The 16,158-nt window shown below is 38.7% G+C and overlaps 1 protein-coding gene across 1 annotated transcript in view; it reads right to left on the bottom strand.

Annotated features, from left to right (window-relative positions):
* The window catches only part of RBBP4 (RB binding protein 4, chromatin remodeling factor), a 21,232-nt gene extending 5,074 nt beyond the window's left edge, over nucleotides 1–16,158 (bottom strand). Inside the window, exons 1-8 of the mRNA XM_081143580.1 lie at nucleotides 15,991–16,158; nucleotides 15,285–15,432; nucleotides 10,866–11,011; nucleotides 2,393–2,566; nucleotides 1,943–2,058; nucleotides 1,665–1,825; nucleotides 1,434–1,560; nucleotides 1,219–1,296 (exon numbers count right to left, since the gene is read on the bottom strand). Of these exons, the coding sequence (XP_080999706.1) occupies nucleotides 1,219–1,296; nucleotides 1,434–1,560; nucleotides 1,665–1,825; nucleotides 1,943–2,058; nucleotides 2,393–2,566; nucleotides 10,866–11,011; nucleotides 15,285–15,432; nucleotides 15,991–16,006 (966 nt within the window). The 5' untranslated portion in view covers nucleotides 16,007–16,158. The remainder of the gene's footprint in view (nucleotides 1–1,218; nucleotides 1,297–1,433; nucleotides 1,561–1,664; nucleotides 1,826–1,942; nucleotides 2,059–2,392; nucleotides 2,567–10,865; nucleotides 11,012–15,284; nucleotides 15,433–15,990) is intronic.

Here is a 16,158-nt window from a genome sequence, read left to right as displayed (position 1 = left end):
CTAACCACTGAGCCAAATGGGCCAGGGCTGAAGACCTCATTTTATTTATTCTTGTCTAATTGTGACCTCTAGTCAAATATAATCAAATTCTGACCTAAGAACTATAGTACAGATCATACACACAATTTCCCAAGTACTTGTTATGAATTCAGCATTTTACAAAAGATTGATTAAAAATGACTTATTATAACAATTTTATTAAAGTTAGCTACTACACAGGCAATAATCACATAATTGTTAAAACTGGTAAGAAAAGCCCTGCTTCATGGTAAAGATAACAGGGCATTAGCAACCAGTATTTAGGGAAAAATTTGGATACCCTCCAGGCAACACCACCATTATAAGCAAGGACAAAGAGATAGGTTGAAACTAAGTGCATAAGAATATGGCTCACATAGAGCCAAATTTAGATGTCACACTGACAGACCAAAATTAATTCTGACGACCCTTAGGGTCTTAACATTCAACAAAACAATGCTTTTTTATATTGATTTTAGAGAGGCAGGGAGAGGGAGAGATAGAGAAACAGCCATTTAAGAAACATCAATCCGCTGCCTCCTGCATGCCCCATACTAGGGATCAAGCCTGAAACCTGGGCATGTGCCCTGACTGGGAATCTAAACCGACACCTTCTGGTTCATGGGACTTTACTCAACTGAGTCACATTGGCCAGAGCCAAAATAATGTTTTATCATAGTGATATACTAAATGGGCCTTCCCTCACTATAACACTTTAAGTTCTTTAACAGCAAAGACTATAACATATTTCTCACAGTACCCTTGCAATAAGCTTTGAATACAAAATTACTTCCTGAATTCAGCTAGAGAGCTTTGCATGTTAAGAAAGGACCTTAGCCCTGGCCAGTGTGGCTCAGTTGGTTGAGTGACATCCCGTGTACCAAAAGGTCACCTGTCTGATTCCCGGTCATGGGAGGCAACCTATTGATGTTTCTTTCTCCCTCTCTTTCTAAAATCAATAAAAATATATTTTAAAAAAGGGAGGAAAGGAAGGAAGGAAGAAGGAAGGAGGGAAGGAAGAATGGAGCTTAAGGTGATGAGGCAGAAAATATGGAGCCAGTATAGAAAAAACCCCAATTCCTACAGAGATTTAGCACAGGCGCATAGAACACCTCTATTAATACAGCAATGGAATAAAGCATGCCCAGTCACACATCAAGGTCTTCCTTTTAAAACAATTATAGCCTTAGTTTCTCTTACCTGGAATATTTCATCCTTATGTGATTCAAAGGAATGTAACTTAAGTTTCAGATTTCTCAGATCCCACAAAGCAACAGTCTAAGTACAGAAAGGAAAGAAAGAGTAATCAATATTTTTCATGAGAAGAAAAAGAAAACCCGTGAGTAAAAGATCTCTGCGCATTCAAAAGCCGCCAGAGAAAGTCACCGTTTTCTTTTAAAATAAATCAAACTAACCTTATCAGCTGATCCTGTGGCAAGAATGAATTCACTATAAGGATTGAAAGAAAGGCAGTTCACTTCAGCAGTGTGAGCATCAACTGAGTGGCTTGGTTTCGAAGTATTGTTTGAACGAGTATCCCAGCTTTAGTACAAAAAGGTAAAACAGGAAAAAAGCTTGAAATGGGTAACTAAATATAAAACTTACATAATTTATGAAAAATTTTTTTTAAAATGGATTCTACTCACATCATAAGTTTCTGATCATCAGCAACGGACCCAAACAGAGACTCATGGAGCAGATGCCAGGAAACATCTTCTACGACTGCTGTATGCCCTGTAAAGATGGTCTTCGCATCCACAACTTTTCCTTCCTTTGGAACAGCACTGATGTCCCATAGGCAGATGGTCTTAAATGCAAAATTAACTATTATAGAAAAGGAAGATTCTCACTTCCCCACATACCCCAGAGAAGAAACAAACTGATAACAAGCCCAGATTTGCTTGAAAACAGGAAGGATACACACATGGTCATCTGAAGCACTAAGTAAATGCCCACTGAGATTTGGGTTCCAAGAAAGCCCATAGCCTTCCTTCTGATGTCCACGAAGACGCAAGTCTGGGTTGCACTCTCCAGAAGGATCTGAAAAATAACAGATACATCAAGACTATCCATTTCACTGCCTCTTTGGGTCTACTGAGCATAATGAAATTTTTATCAACAGGTCTAAAGCTCTTAATATTTATAAACAATACAGACCCATTATGACCAAATATATAATGCTTAAGCTGCACCATTGTTCTGTTCTATGTAAAGCAGCATTTTTTTTTCACCTAAAGATGAAGATGATCGACACATATCAATATAAATCACAAGATATTGCATTATACAAGGAATAACAAGCAACTAAAAGACTGAGTGGAGCAATGTATTCCCACAATGACTCTATTTGCATCTGAATTGAAGTGGGCAGTACCTGGTTTAGAAGGATGTTTTGTATAGTCAAAAACAAGAACATCACTGGATGGAGTCTTTGTTGCAATGATGCAAGGGTTCTGTGGCATATACCGTGCCCTGTTTACTTCTCCTTCATGGTTGATCTTGATTTCTATTTCAATTTTTCCACTAACAGAGCCAAAACCTCCAAATTCTGTAAATAAAAATCAATTGCAAATGAAGACAAAGCAAGAGCTACTTTCTCTATAAATCATTCAAAGTATTACACAGGCAAGGCTTTTTATCAGCGAACTGGCTAATACTAGAAGCAATCTAGACATTTGTTAGCACCATAAAGGGCTTTCACACTCCTTATTTTATTTGATTACCACAACCCTACATCACTGGGAAGAGTTATCTCCAAAAATTTTATACAGTAAAATGGAAGTAGAGTACCTACAATTGTTCACAGTGACATGACTATGGCAGAACCTAAAGTGAATTCCTATTTTTCTGATTCTTAGCCTAGTACTCTTTCAGCTATCCCTACAATAACTCTAGCTAGTTATATACCTAATAAGAGTATTATGTTACTATCTAAAATTAAGGAACACTATGGACTCCACTTCAAAAGTAGGTTCTTAACAAGAAGTTTTCAAATCTCATTTAAAGTGCCAAAAAGTGTGCTGAATAAATAAAACCTAAGTTACTATTTTAACTAAATACACAAAATGTGCTAGGTACTAAAAAGTCCCTCTTATCCTACCTATTTGAAGCTCCAGTTTGGGATAACCTTTCTGAAATATCATCATCCCACTGTACCTTCTCCCTACATTGTTTCTCTTAGTCTCTTGAGGAAAAACAGAGCCACAAGAGCTAGTTCCATTTTCCTAACCCCCACTTATACTTGCCAACCATAGTCCTTGGTTGAAATAAACCAGGTAGTCAAGGACTAGACAAAAACATTTTTTAAATTCATATTTGACTATTGCATGCCCTTAGAGTTCTCCCAAGTACCATTATAAAATGTATAACACAGTATAATTTGTGGTTATGTAAATCTTGGCAAACAATATATAAACAAAGGTAGTTAATGATTAGTCAAGGAATTATACAAGGCAGCATGATAAGGTACCTAGTAAGAATCAAACCTTAGACTAAATGACTCTGCCCCTTACTAGAGCTTGGTGTTCTGGGGAAGACCTTCAATTTTTCTGAGCTCCAAATACCTTATCCATAAAGCAAGTTCTGGGAGTAAATGAAAATGCTATCAATAGTATTGTTATACAAGTATACTTTGGAGGACAAAAATCTTTTCAAAAAGCAAGGACACAGGTGGGTAATATGGCTAGCAGGTTAGATAACTTTCAACTTCAAAATAACTTTTACAAGGTGAAAACCAAATGTTTCAAAGAGGTTAAAAACCTAAAAACAAAAGTTCAAAATAGACTCTAAAAAAGCCACATTAAACAATTTTTTCCCAAGACCTCTAGACCACGGAGCACCTACAATGTAAAATATGAAGGCATTGCCTGGCTGACGTGGCTCAGTGGATGAGCATCGACCTATGATCCAGGAGATCGAGGTTCGATTCGCGGTCAGGGCACATGCTCAGGTTGTGGGCTCGATCCCTGGTAGGGGGTGTGCAGGAGGCAGCCAATCAATGACTCATCATTGATGCCTGTCTGTCTGTCTCTCTCTCTCCCTTCCTCTCTCTGAAATCAACAAAGATGTATTTAAAAAAAAAGGCATATAATACACGATTTCAAGGAACTTTTAGTCCAAACATGGGGAGATAAGCACACAACTACAGATGACTATGACAAAAAAGCGTAACTGCCAGAAAAGAGATACCAATAACAAATGAAGTGCAATAGCTGGCATGGAGCCCAGAGAGCAAGTAATCATTACAAAATATGGGTTATTTCAGTACTGGTATATACTAAACAGAGGGCGCCTCCCTAACTGTAAAGTCCATCAATAAGAAATCAGCATAGAGGATTTATAATTGAGGTTTTATAAAGAAGAAGACTTATCTATTAAAAAATAATTAGAAGTTCCCCAAGTTGAAGCTGATACGTCAAAGGCCAAATTTGAAGCAGGAAAGACAGACTGTGGCATTAATGTAGTCATGGGTGGCTTAACGACTGGGAAATGTTCTAATAAATGTGTTAGGTAACTTCATCATTGTGTGAATATCATAGAGTGCACTTCACAAACCTAGATGATCTATCCTACTATACACCTAGGCTAGCTATATGGTATAGACTACTGTTCCTAGGTTACAAACCTGTATGTAGAGCATGTCACTGTATTGAACACTGCAGGCAGATATAACACAATGGTAAGTACTTGTGTACTTAAACATAGAAAAGGCACAGTAAAAATATAGTATAAAGGATAAAAAATTGTACACCTGTATGAGGCATTTATCATAAATGGAACTTGCAGAACTGGAAGTTGCTCTGTGTGAGTAAGTGAGAGATGAGTGAATGGCCTAGGACATTACTATACACTATTGAAGACTTTATAAACAAGGTCCCAGAGATCTCCCCCTGCTTTCTTCTGACAGGGTCAGAAATAGAACATCGAAGCTGCTTCATGAACAGGGATGTGGGCTGAATTGGAAATACAGAGGAGAAACTGGCCAGGTAAAGTGTAGATCACCATTAAGTGACTGCCAGGAGAGAGTGAAAGGTGGCCTGAGGATCAGTAGGAATAAGAAATCAAGATGGAGAGATAAAGGAACACAGGGAATTGTCAGGGCAATGTGGTTTTGGCTATTGCATGTTGAAACAGTGGTCAGGTTAAGGAACTTTGTGACATTCATTAAAATGTGTGTTTAGCTTAGCTGGTTTTGCTCAGTGCTTGTAGCGTCGGCCCTTGGACTCACGTGTCCCAGGTTTGATTCTCAACAAGGGCATGTACCTTGGTTGCAGGCTCGATCCCCAACCCTGAGGCATGTAGGAGGCAACCAATTGATCTCTCTCTCCTCTCTCCCTCTCACTCTCTTTGAAAAGCAATGGAAAAAGATATCATTGGGTGAGAATTAAAAAATAATAATAAAAAAATGTTTAATTAATATGGAAAGTGTGTAGAACTAAGGACTTTTTTTTTTTTTTTTTAATCCTCTTCTAAGGACCAGCTGGCATGGCTCGGAGGCTGAGCATCAACCTGTGATCCAGGAGATTGGTGGTTCGATTCCCGGTACGGGTGCACGCCCGGGTTGTGGGCTCAATCCCCAGCCAGGGGCGTGCAGGAGGCGGCTGATCAATGGCTCTCTCATCATTGATGTTTCTATCTCCCTCTCTTTGAAAGCAATAAAAAAAAATAAAAAATAAAAAATCCTGTCCTGAGGATATTTTTTCCATTGCTTTTCAGAGAGTGAGATAGAGAAACATCGATTGGTTGCCTCCCGCACGTACCTGGACCAGGGCTGGGGGTTGAGCCTGCAACCGAGGTACGTGCCCTTGGCAGGAATTGAACCCAAGACTCTTCACTCTGCAGGCTGATGCTCTAACCACTGAACCAAACCGGCTAGGGCAGAACTCAATTTTTATTAATCTTCACCCGAGGATATGTTTTTATTGATTTTTAGAAAGAGGGAGAGGGAAAGGAAGTGGGGGACGAAACATTGATATGAGAGAGAAACACTGATCAGTTGACGCCCATTCATGCCCTGACTGGGAAGAGGGATCAAACTGCAACCATTTTTGGTGTTCAGGACAATATTCCAAGCAACTGACCCACCTGGCCAGGGCTCAATATTTTGACTTTGGAAATTTGTTTTTGGTTTCATTAAACTTAAATGGCAAAAAGGGCTCTCTCTGGCACTGAACTGATGGAAGAAATAAAACTTATCTATGCTTTACATCATTACAGCCTGAAAATATTTCCAAAGTACAGGGACAGGATGGCTCCACGCTACCACAGAAAGCCTTTACTGATGTGGCAGTGACACTTAATACTTGTTAAAGTAGATCCTGTGAACCTGCGTCCTTGTACAGGATCTCAGGTCCTCAACAAACAATGTACAGTAATGTACTCTGAAGGTCATTCAAGTTAGAACTGGAAGGGATGTAAAAGCCCTCTGAATATATAGCACTGGAGGGACTGGCTCTTCTGTGCTGAAAAGGTCAGTGGCTGACTGATTGGGATGTAATCTGTACAATCAAAATTGAGGTGCTATGAGAGGGTATCAACTGCCAAGCCCCACAGATACTGTTCCTGTTAAAGAGAAAAAAATTCCTCCTAAACCATATATTCTTCCATTTCTTCCAGGAAATTCAGCTCCATTATAATCTTACGGGACCACTGTCATATGTGTGGTTTGTCATGGACCGAAATGCCATTATGTGGTACATAACTGTGCAGTAAACTGAATGACTATCAAGGTTTGACTGTAGTCCTATTTTGTTTGCTTCTCTCTCTATAAAACATTATTTTAAAATTTTGAGGTATAATAATCCAGTAAAAATGTTTTGCTTGACAAATTTTTACATAAAATATACCACACTGTGGGAACTACCACCCATCAAATATAGAGCACATAGCCCCTCAGAAGGCACTATTGTGTCCTTCCCACCCAATACTCCTACCTCCACAAACTTAGGTAACCAGAATTCTGATTTCTACTACACCAAGTCACTTATTTTTAATTCCTCATCTGAGGATATTTTTTCCATTTCTTTTCAGAGAGTGGAAGGGAGAGAGACACACACATCGATTGGTTGCCACCCCACTCGCCCAACCTTGGGGCTGGGGATCGAGCCTGCAACCGAGTTATATGCCCTTGGCTGAAACCAAACCCGGGACCCTTCAGTCCACGGGTCAACGCTCTAACCACTGAGCCAAACTGGCTAGGGCCCAAGTCACTTTTTGAGCCCATAAACATTTTGAAACTAAGAAGAATAAATTCTAACATCCTGAGTCAAATATTTATTTCATCATGACTTAATAGTTTATTACATAAAATTGAGACAAAAGACTAAAGATAACTTTTTAGAAAAAAACCAAAGCCAATTCCCCAAATAAGTTGCCAAAATTAAACTTGTTGATATCTGAAGATCTTGGTAACCGACCTGAAGTAAAATTTTACATCTAATCTATTTTTCAGGGCTTAAAATGTGACAATAGCCAGACTAAATCTAATATAAACACACAAATTCTTTCTAATGCCAAAACAGGCCTAAGCCAATTTTTAGTTCTTTCACTTTGAAAGTTCAACAGTCTTTTGAAGTTATCTGCCATCAATTAACTCAAATAAAATAGTGTCATATATATGATAATTAATTACAATAGTTCAATCTGAAAATCAAGGACATTCTATCTGGCCAAGGAGAGACACTAGAAAGCTATCTACCTAACAACCAACCAAGAAACTTTAAGAGACATTAGGATATATCTATTTCCCCCACTGTTGAGACCACTGGAGAAAGGCACCAAGCCTCTCTAGTGATCTGAAGATTTGGGGGGCAGGGCGGGGGGCAGGGGGGGAGAAAAGTAAAAAGAGGAAGGAATGGGAGATGATATGTTGTGTAATCTTAGGGCAAGTTACAAAACATAAATATCAGTTTCCTTGAGGATTAATTAAAGTGATTTTACTGTATAGTCATACAAATATATCATACATATTACTGGTATTTTTCATTGTTCTTTTACTATTAAGCATTATTAAGAGAGATAAAGATATCATTGGAACATAAAAGTGAATTGGTTTGATGCCACTCAATAACTTGGTTACCCAAAAAAGACTTGAGTATATATGTTAAAAGATGCCATTTCAAAAACTAACAGAGAAAATGTAGTAGTCAGCAAATGGTATTTAAAAAATTGCTAACCACTTAGAAAAACGCTCCAATCCCTAATTCCATACCGAAAACCAGAAAGATTTTTTTTTTAAATGTCTTTATTGATTTCAGAGAGGAAAGGAGAGACAGAAACATTAATGATGTGAGTCATTGACCAGCTGCCTCCTGCACGCCCCCTACTGGGGATCAAGTCCGAAACCCTGGCATGTGCCCTGACCTGGAATCAAACCTAGATCTCCTGTATCACAGGTCAATGCTCAACCCCTGAGCCATGCTGGCCAGACAAAGATTTAAGTTTTAATAGTCAAAACATAAAAGTACCAGAAAACAACAGCTCATTATTTAAAAATCTTGGAATGATGAAGGCCTTTCAAAATCTAAAGGGTATCAGAGGAAAATTAGATAATTAAAAACACATAGCTTCTAGTAGGATTTAAGATTATGAAATACATATATGCACAACCCAAGGACACGGACAATGGTGGGGAGAGAGATGGGGAAGGGGGATGGGACGGAGTGGAATGGGTCATTGGGGAGAAAAAGGGACAGCTGTAATATTTTAAACAAAAATAAAATTAAAAAAAAAAGATTATGAAATAAACTTGAAAAAATGATCTATGACCTATTTATTGGGGATAGCCTATCTTATGCACAGGTAACCCAAAAGGAAAAAAAAAAGAGCAACATAAATAGGCAGATAAAGATAGACAAAAGACAAGTATTTTTAAATATATTCGATATCATGAATAACTTAAAAAGCAAAGTAAAATAAGATTGTAGTATTAAGTTCAATGTTGGCAAGGGCATAGAAAAACACCAATACTTCTGCTATTGGTGGGCAATGTATAGCAGCATCAATTATACTTGAAAATGTCCTTGCTCTATGATCAACATTACTCAAAAAAGTATTCTACAGCAAAACTACATAAGTTGCATGTATAAGAATTGTTTTTGAAGCCAAAAGATCGGAAACCACTTAAATGTCCATAAACAAGGATGGTTAGTTATGGCAAAGTATACAGCCATCAAAAAGAGATAAGCCTTCATATGCTTACACAGAAATTTGTTCAAGATATATTATTCCAGAAAAGAATATTCAATGCTGTATTCCCAGTACCAAGAAACATATCTGGCCTACAATAAGTACTTAACATGTCTTTTGAATAATTCAATAAGTGGGATAGATAAGTCATTCAGAAAACTATCAATTTAACAGTGTTCTATAGGGAATAGGTTTATAGGTTTAAATATCAAAGCAAATATGTTTCATATTTGCTTTGATATTTAAAAATAATTTATTACATTACCAGATATTTGTTTTGTGCCTAAATAACCAAAAACCCTACTTATAAAAAATTTATCTTCATCAAATATAAAGACTAAGAGTTACCTAAAACCATAGCTAGTGGCACATCCAGGTCTTAAGCCCAAGTCTAAGTTCAGGGTATTTTATCCCCGCCATCACTAATGCCTACCCAGAAAATAACTTTCCAGTAATCATATCCTATAGTTACACACTTGGGCCAGTAACACAAAATATTTGCTGACCTTTATCCTGAGAACTTATTTTGCATTCTGCATCACTCTAAGCTAAATATGGAATGATCAAAAGATCAACAGCACATTACAATCCTGGAAAATAACCGGAGCCCAAAATAACTTAGATAAAAGAATGGATTCCACTAATCAGAAGAAATCTAAGATAATAAACATTAAACATCTGTTTATTAGAGCACAAATCTTTTTTTTTTTTTTAATTGATTTCAGAGAGAAGAAGGGAGAGGGAGAGATAGAAACATCAATGATGAGTCATTGATGGGCTGCCTCCTACACAGCCCCTACTGGGGACTGAGCCTGCAACCCGGGCACATGCCTTCACCAGGAATTAAACCTTGATCTCCTGAATCATAGGTGATGCTCAACCACTGAGCCATGCTGACTGGGCAGAGCACAAATCTTAAGAGCCTATCTTCTAATTCTCAGTAATAATCTGAGTTCAAGGACAACAATAAAGGAAACTCATTTTACTTCTTCTGAAAGGGTAGAGTATTTCAATGAAAAGTTAAGCCCTGAGGTTATCTCCTAACAATAGGATATAATTAAATGGCTCATTTAATTTTTATGTATGTAGTAAGTGTCATGGTTAAGTCATTTCTACCACTTCAAACCTGGAAAGGGTAACTTAAGCCAGTGTTTCTCAAAGCTTTTTTCCATTATTGCCCCTTTAAGAAATCCTAAGACACTTTCCTCCCCAAGATAAAATTTTAATACCTGATATCCTGTATATCTATTTATATGTCCTATGTATATCTGTGCTTTATACATTCAAAGAATAAGATTGTTTTCAAACACACCTTTTCCCCAAAAACCAATTTTCACATCCCTGGGGCAATATATCCCATGTTGAGAATTCATGCATGCACAGCAATAATATATGTTGGATTTTTGCTTCTTTCAATTCTAGAAATCCCCCCAGCACCAAATTTGGTAGAGGAAGGTTTACAGAAAAGGCACAGAACCAACTATGACTTAAGTATGTCTCTGACAGCTAATAATCTCTACTGCAAACTCAGGTTTTCCAAAGCTTAAAATCTTGTTTCTATCTTGAGGCTCCTTTACCATACTATACATCCTTTTTATGACAATTCAAAGATATGAAAAATGTAACCCACAGATTCCTTCCTTCACCTTTAAGATTCCTACCTCCTTTCTCACTGTCGTAGTGTGAAGCATCAAACTGAGCATCATCATTTGGGAGTTGCACACTGGCTATCACAAGATGGTTTTGTTCATCCGATGTGTGTGTCCCCAGGACAAGTCGATGAATGCTGAAATCTTTCCCTTCTGGTCTGTAATAGCAATATATGGTCACTATTCAAATTAACAACATTTACATCTATGCAAAAGGCACTATTACAACCAGGTCTTGGAAGAAGTCATTTTCTACTTTAAAAAACAACATGTTTTTATTGATTTGAGAGAGAAAGGGAGGAGAGAAACGTTGATCGGCTGTCTCCTGCATACCCCCTACTAGGGATTGAATCCAAAATCCGGGCATGTGCCCTGACCGGGAATCGAACCAGTGACCTTCCTGTGCACAGGATGACAACTAACTGAGTCATACCAGCCAGGGCCATTTTCTACGCCCCCCAAAATATGTTTTTATTGATTTGAGAGGAAGGGAGGGGTAGAGAGGAAAGAAAGGAGAGTGAGTGAGGGAGAGAGAGGGAGAGAAACATTAATTTAAGAGAGAAACATTGATTGGTTGCCTCCTGCACATACCCTGACTGGGTATCAAACCTGCGACCCAGGCATGTACATGGGACGATGCTCAACCAACTGATCCATACCAGCAAGGGCCATTTTCTGTTTAATGTAACTTCCATAAAGCCATGTATAAGGAAGACTACATAGCAGTTAATTTTGTAAGTGCAGTAAATACTCACTTAACATCACTAGTTTCTGTGACTTTAAGCAAAATGACATACAATGAAGCCAATTTTACCACATGCTAACTGATATAAATAAGAGTTAAGTTCCTATGGTATCTCATCAACTTTATAATGAAAAAAATGTCATTCAAGGACCTGCTGTATTTCTTAACTTGATCAAAAATTTACAATTACTTTGGGGAAAGGTCTAATGAAATAAAATGTGAATTAACTACTCATCCTTTACAATTGGTTGGAGATTTTATATATATATATAAAATTGTTGGGTACATTAACACTTCTTTAGGTTACTTCTTTAGGTTACCCTCATCAAAAGGGAAAGGAAATAATTAGGTAAACTAATTGTCCAAATATTTCCTAACTGCCTAATCAATGTACACACTGGAAGTATGATGATGATTTAAGATGTGATTCCTGCCCTAGCCAGTTTGGCTCAGTGGTTAGAGCATCAACTCAAGGACTGAAGGGCTGCAGGTTCAATTCCAGTCAAGGACACATACCTTGGTTGCAGGCTTGATCCGTGGCCCTGGTGGTGGTGGGTGTGGGAAGCAACCAACCTATGTCTCTCACACCGATGTTTCTTTCTCTCTCTTCCCCTCCCTTCCACTCTCTCTAAAAAATCAAAGTAAAAAATATCCTCAGGTGAGGATTAACAACCATGACCAAAAACACAATTCCCGTCCTCAAAAAACCAGGGGCAATTAGGCAGTCATGTACACAAATGATTAAAATACAAGTCAATATACACTACATGAAAAGTACACAAGAATACAGGAGTTTAGATAAAAAAGATTACTTCTGTAACGAAGGAAGTGTTCATGGAAGAGGTGATACCTGAGCAGGTCACAAAATGAGATAAAACCTGGAAGAGTGGGACACAAGCTTTGGAAGACAAGCAGGTATTCCAAGAAAAAGGAACTGGCAAAGGAGAAAGTCTACAAAGTGCCAGACACCATGAGTGCCAGATACATTAGGGACTTCACATACCTTGTCTCATTTATATACCGTAACACTAAGAAGATTAAACAACTTGCCTTAGACCATACAAGTACTAAGTAACAGAAGTAGGACAAGTTCAAATCTGACTCTCCGTACAGGAAAGCACAGTGGGAGAGAAGGCTAAAAAACAGATTAAACTCAGACTCCAGGAGAAAGTTGGGGTGGGACCTCCAAGTAAAAAATATATTCAGTTTGGAATATGTCATGTTTCAGAAGCCAGTAAGATAATCCACAGAAAATACCAATAGGCAGCTGAAAATTCAGAAAGAGCCCAGAAGTTGGGCCTAAGAGATAACCAGTAGGAATTCATCTGCACAAAGGTGATGGACAGCTACATATTAAATAGAAAAAGTAGAGGAAAGAGGGCTGTCAACAGAAAATTGGGAATCCTTGTGTTTGGAACCAGAGGAAGTGAGAAAGAAAGAATACTATCGAACTACAATTATTTTTTTAAAGGATGTAAATAAACATCAAAAACAAAACATATACACAAAAAAGCACTTGGCATTAGAGATGCTTGTTTATAAGTAATCCTCATCCTTAAAAAAACAACAAAAAAACACATTGTTATATGAGTAGAATACACAAAAAAGGGGAAGGAGCCCGGCTGAAGTGGCTCAGTGGTTATGCGCTGACCCATGAACAAGGAAATCAGGATTCCCAGTCAGGGCACATGCCCAGGTTGCAGGCTCGATCCCGAGGATGGGGGTGGGGTGCAGGAGGCAGCCGATCAATGATTCTCTCTCATCACTGATATTTCTCTCTCTCCCTCTTTCTGAAATCAATAAAAACATTTTTTAAAAAGGTAAGGAAAAAGGCAGGGTATTTGGATCAATGTCAAATATTATAAAAAGATTTATTTACCTACATTTGCTAGAGTAGAAAGCCACTAAGATGATTTTAGCCCTTACAGTATTTTAATTCATTGCTTAGCAAACCTAGCCAATCACTACATTAAGTGGGAAGCTTTTGGGTTTCAGAATAATTTAGTAGGTATGGGGTGACCAATATTTGGGACCCACTGGTTCAATATAATTTAGCATGTGACTGGTAAATCTAGAATCACCAACTATTTCTCATCAAGTACTCTGCCACAAGTTCCTAAATGGTTTGAACTACCATTGAGAACTCCTGACAGAAATAACTCCACTTTTGAACTCAAGTAATTGTTTTTACATTTGAGTAATTTTTTAAAATTTTTCAATTACAGTTGACATACAATATTATATTAGTTTCAGGTGTACAACTCAATGATTAGACATTATATAACTTATGAAGTGATTACTCCCATAAATCTAGTATCTAGTATCCTGACACCATACATAGTTGTTACAATATTACTGTCTATATTCCCTGTGCTGTACTTCACATCCCCTTGACTACTCTGTAACTACCAATTAGTACTTCTTAATTCCTTCACCTTTTCCACCCAGCCAGGCCCCCTCCCATCTGGCAAATGTCAAAATGTTCTATCTATGAGTCTGTTTCTGTTCTGCTTGTTTTGATTACACGTAAGTGAAATCATATGGTACTTGTCTTTCTCTGACTTCTTTCACTCAGTATAATACCTTCTAAGTTCATCCATGTTGCAGATGGCAAGATTTCATTCTTTTTTATGTCTGATTGTGATGATCAGTTGAATATGGGAATTCCTGGTAATAAGGAAGCTTCCAAGTCTAAATTTCTAGGTATTTATTATGGTTTTGTTTAACAACCGTAGGACAGAACCATCTTTTAAATGCTACTGAACTTAACTTATTAATAAAATTTATATCAAAGTTTCTATTACTTGTTGAGTTGAAGCAGACTTCTAAAGACCAAAGATTGAAGGAATTTATTTTTCAATATACATAAAATATAATTTTTAAGTTATTCTGAAACCAAAAGTTTTATAGTAGGAAACCCATTATTCCAACAGGCACACTGGTTTTGCTAAAACTTGAGCCTTTCGTCATACCAAGCTGAGGTAATTTTTCCTTCCTCTCATCATTTTCTTTGCCACTCTCAAGAAATTTTTTTTAATATTATAGGTTAAACATATGAAGTCAAGGCAAGAAGAATCTTACCTAAATTTGTATGCCTTAATAAGTGGCACCTAGACCCTCAATAAATGTAAGCCAAATTAAATATTTTATCTCCTCTATTAGAGGTAAGCTAGACATGTGACTAATCTCTCACCATGCATAATTCCCTCACAGGGAAACCATCCCACCTTCAGGTGTTAGTTCTAAGCATCCTAAGTATCTTTCTAAAACTGCTCTGAAAACATGCAAGTATATTTACTAGTTGTACCTGCTTCTTCAAATAGACTGTGCTCCTTGCAGGCAGGTACCATGTCATATTCATCTTTGTATTAACCAATGACTGTGAGATTAAAAGAACTGGACATACAACACTTTTGAAAGATGACAAGTTTTCCATTATTGCTTGGTCCACTATAGTTATACTATGGCTATTCAATCCAGTATCAGAAAAAGAACAGCATGTTTTCTTTTATCAGGAATAATAAGTAATTTTACATTTTGCCCACTTTTTGGCCTAGAAAAAGATGTCACCAATAGGTTTTGATCACGTGCCCCCTAAAGATGACTAGAGAGAAAAATAGGGAAAATCAATGTGAGAAATCTACATTGAGGACACACCACAGTAAGGTTCGAGAGATTCATATCACCTGGTTACATCTGGAAGCCACTGTGCAGTTAAGCTGGGCCACTCCAGAGCATGGGTCATCACCAAATCGTAAAGAAAAGGGGTGTTCTTTTTCCATATTTTGTACTCCTCGTTGATCACACGTTCTTCTACTGCGTCATCAAAGGCTGCTAAAAAATCAAAAACAAATTTAAGTTAGCGAACACAATAGAAACCGAGCCAACACTTCCAAAGCTACCCGAGTCCTGATATGAAGCAGGTTTGTCTAAATTTCCCCTATGCGGAGGCACCAACACCCCTCCACCTTCGCGGGTTGGAACTACTCCCCGGTCATCCAGCCACACACTCCGTTAGCCGTTCGGGTGACGGCGCCGGGCCTCAGAAACTGGCTCCCCATAGCGGTAAGTCTACGGGTCCTGCGAAGAGGCCCGAGAACCGACCCTTGGGTATAGGTAGCTGTGCAGGGCAGACCCGGAGAGGGAGCAGCGCAAGGAGGGACCAAACACCCGCCGGGGCCCCACTGCCAGTTTCACGCCGCAGCGGCGGGCCTCCTCTCCAGAGGAGATGGCGCGCCGTTAGGTCGCCTCGCGGGGCGATTTCGCCTCACGCCTTCGATGGTGTGGACGGCACTCAGCAGAGTCGGGCCTGCCCTCACTGTTAGGCCGTGTGGACGCCACGGCACAAGCCCGGCACCACTTGTCCTCCTGAGGCAGCTCCGGCACCCTCACCTTCCTTGTCGGCCATGGCGTGCAGGCAAGCCAGGGGGATCCCGAGGTCTACCGTTTTGCAGGAGGGGCGGGGAGGCTACGGGCGCTCTCTCTCCTCGCGCGGCCTCTATTGTTTCCTGCTGCCCCTGCGTTAGGGTTGCTTCGCGTACCTTCGCGCCAACACCGGCC

The sequence above is a fragment of the Miniopterus schreibersii genome (genome assembly GCF_964146895.1).
Source record: "Miniopterus schreibersii genome assembly, chromosome: 8".
Taxonomy (NCBI): domain Eukaryota; kingdom Metazoa; phylum Chordata; class Mammalia; order Chiroptera; family Miniopteridae; genus Miniopterus; species Miniopterus schreibersii.
This window is presented reverse-complemented; position numbering and strand designations above follow the sequence as displayed.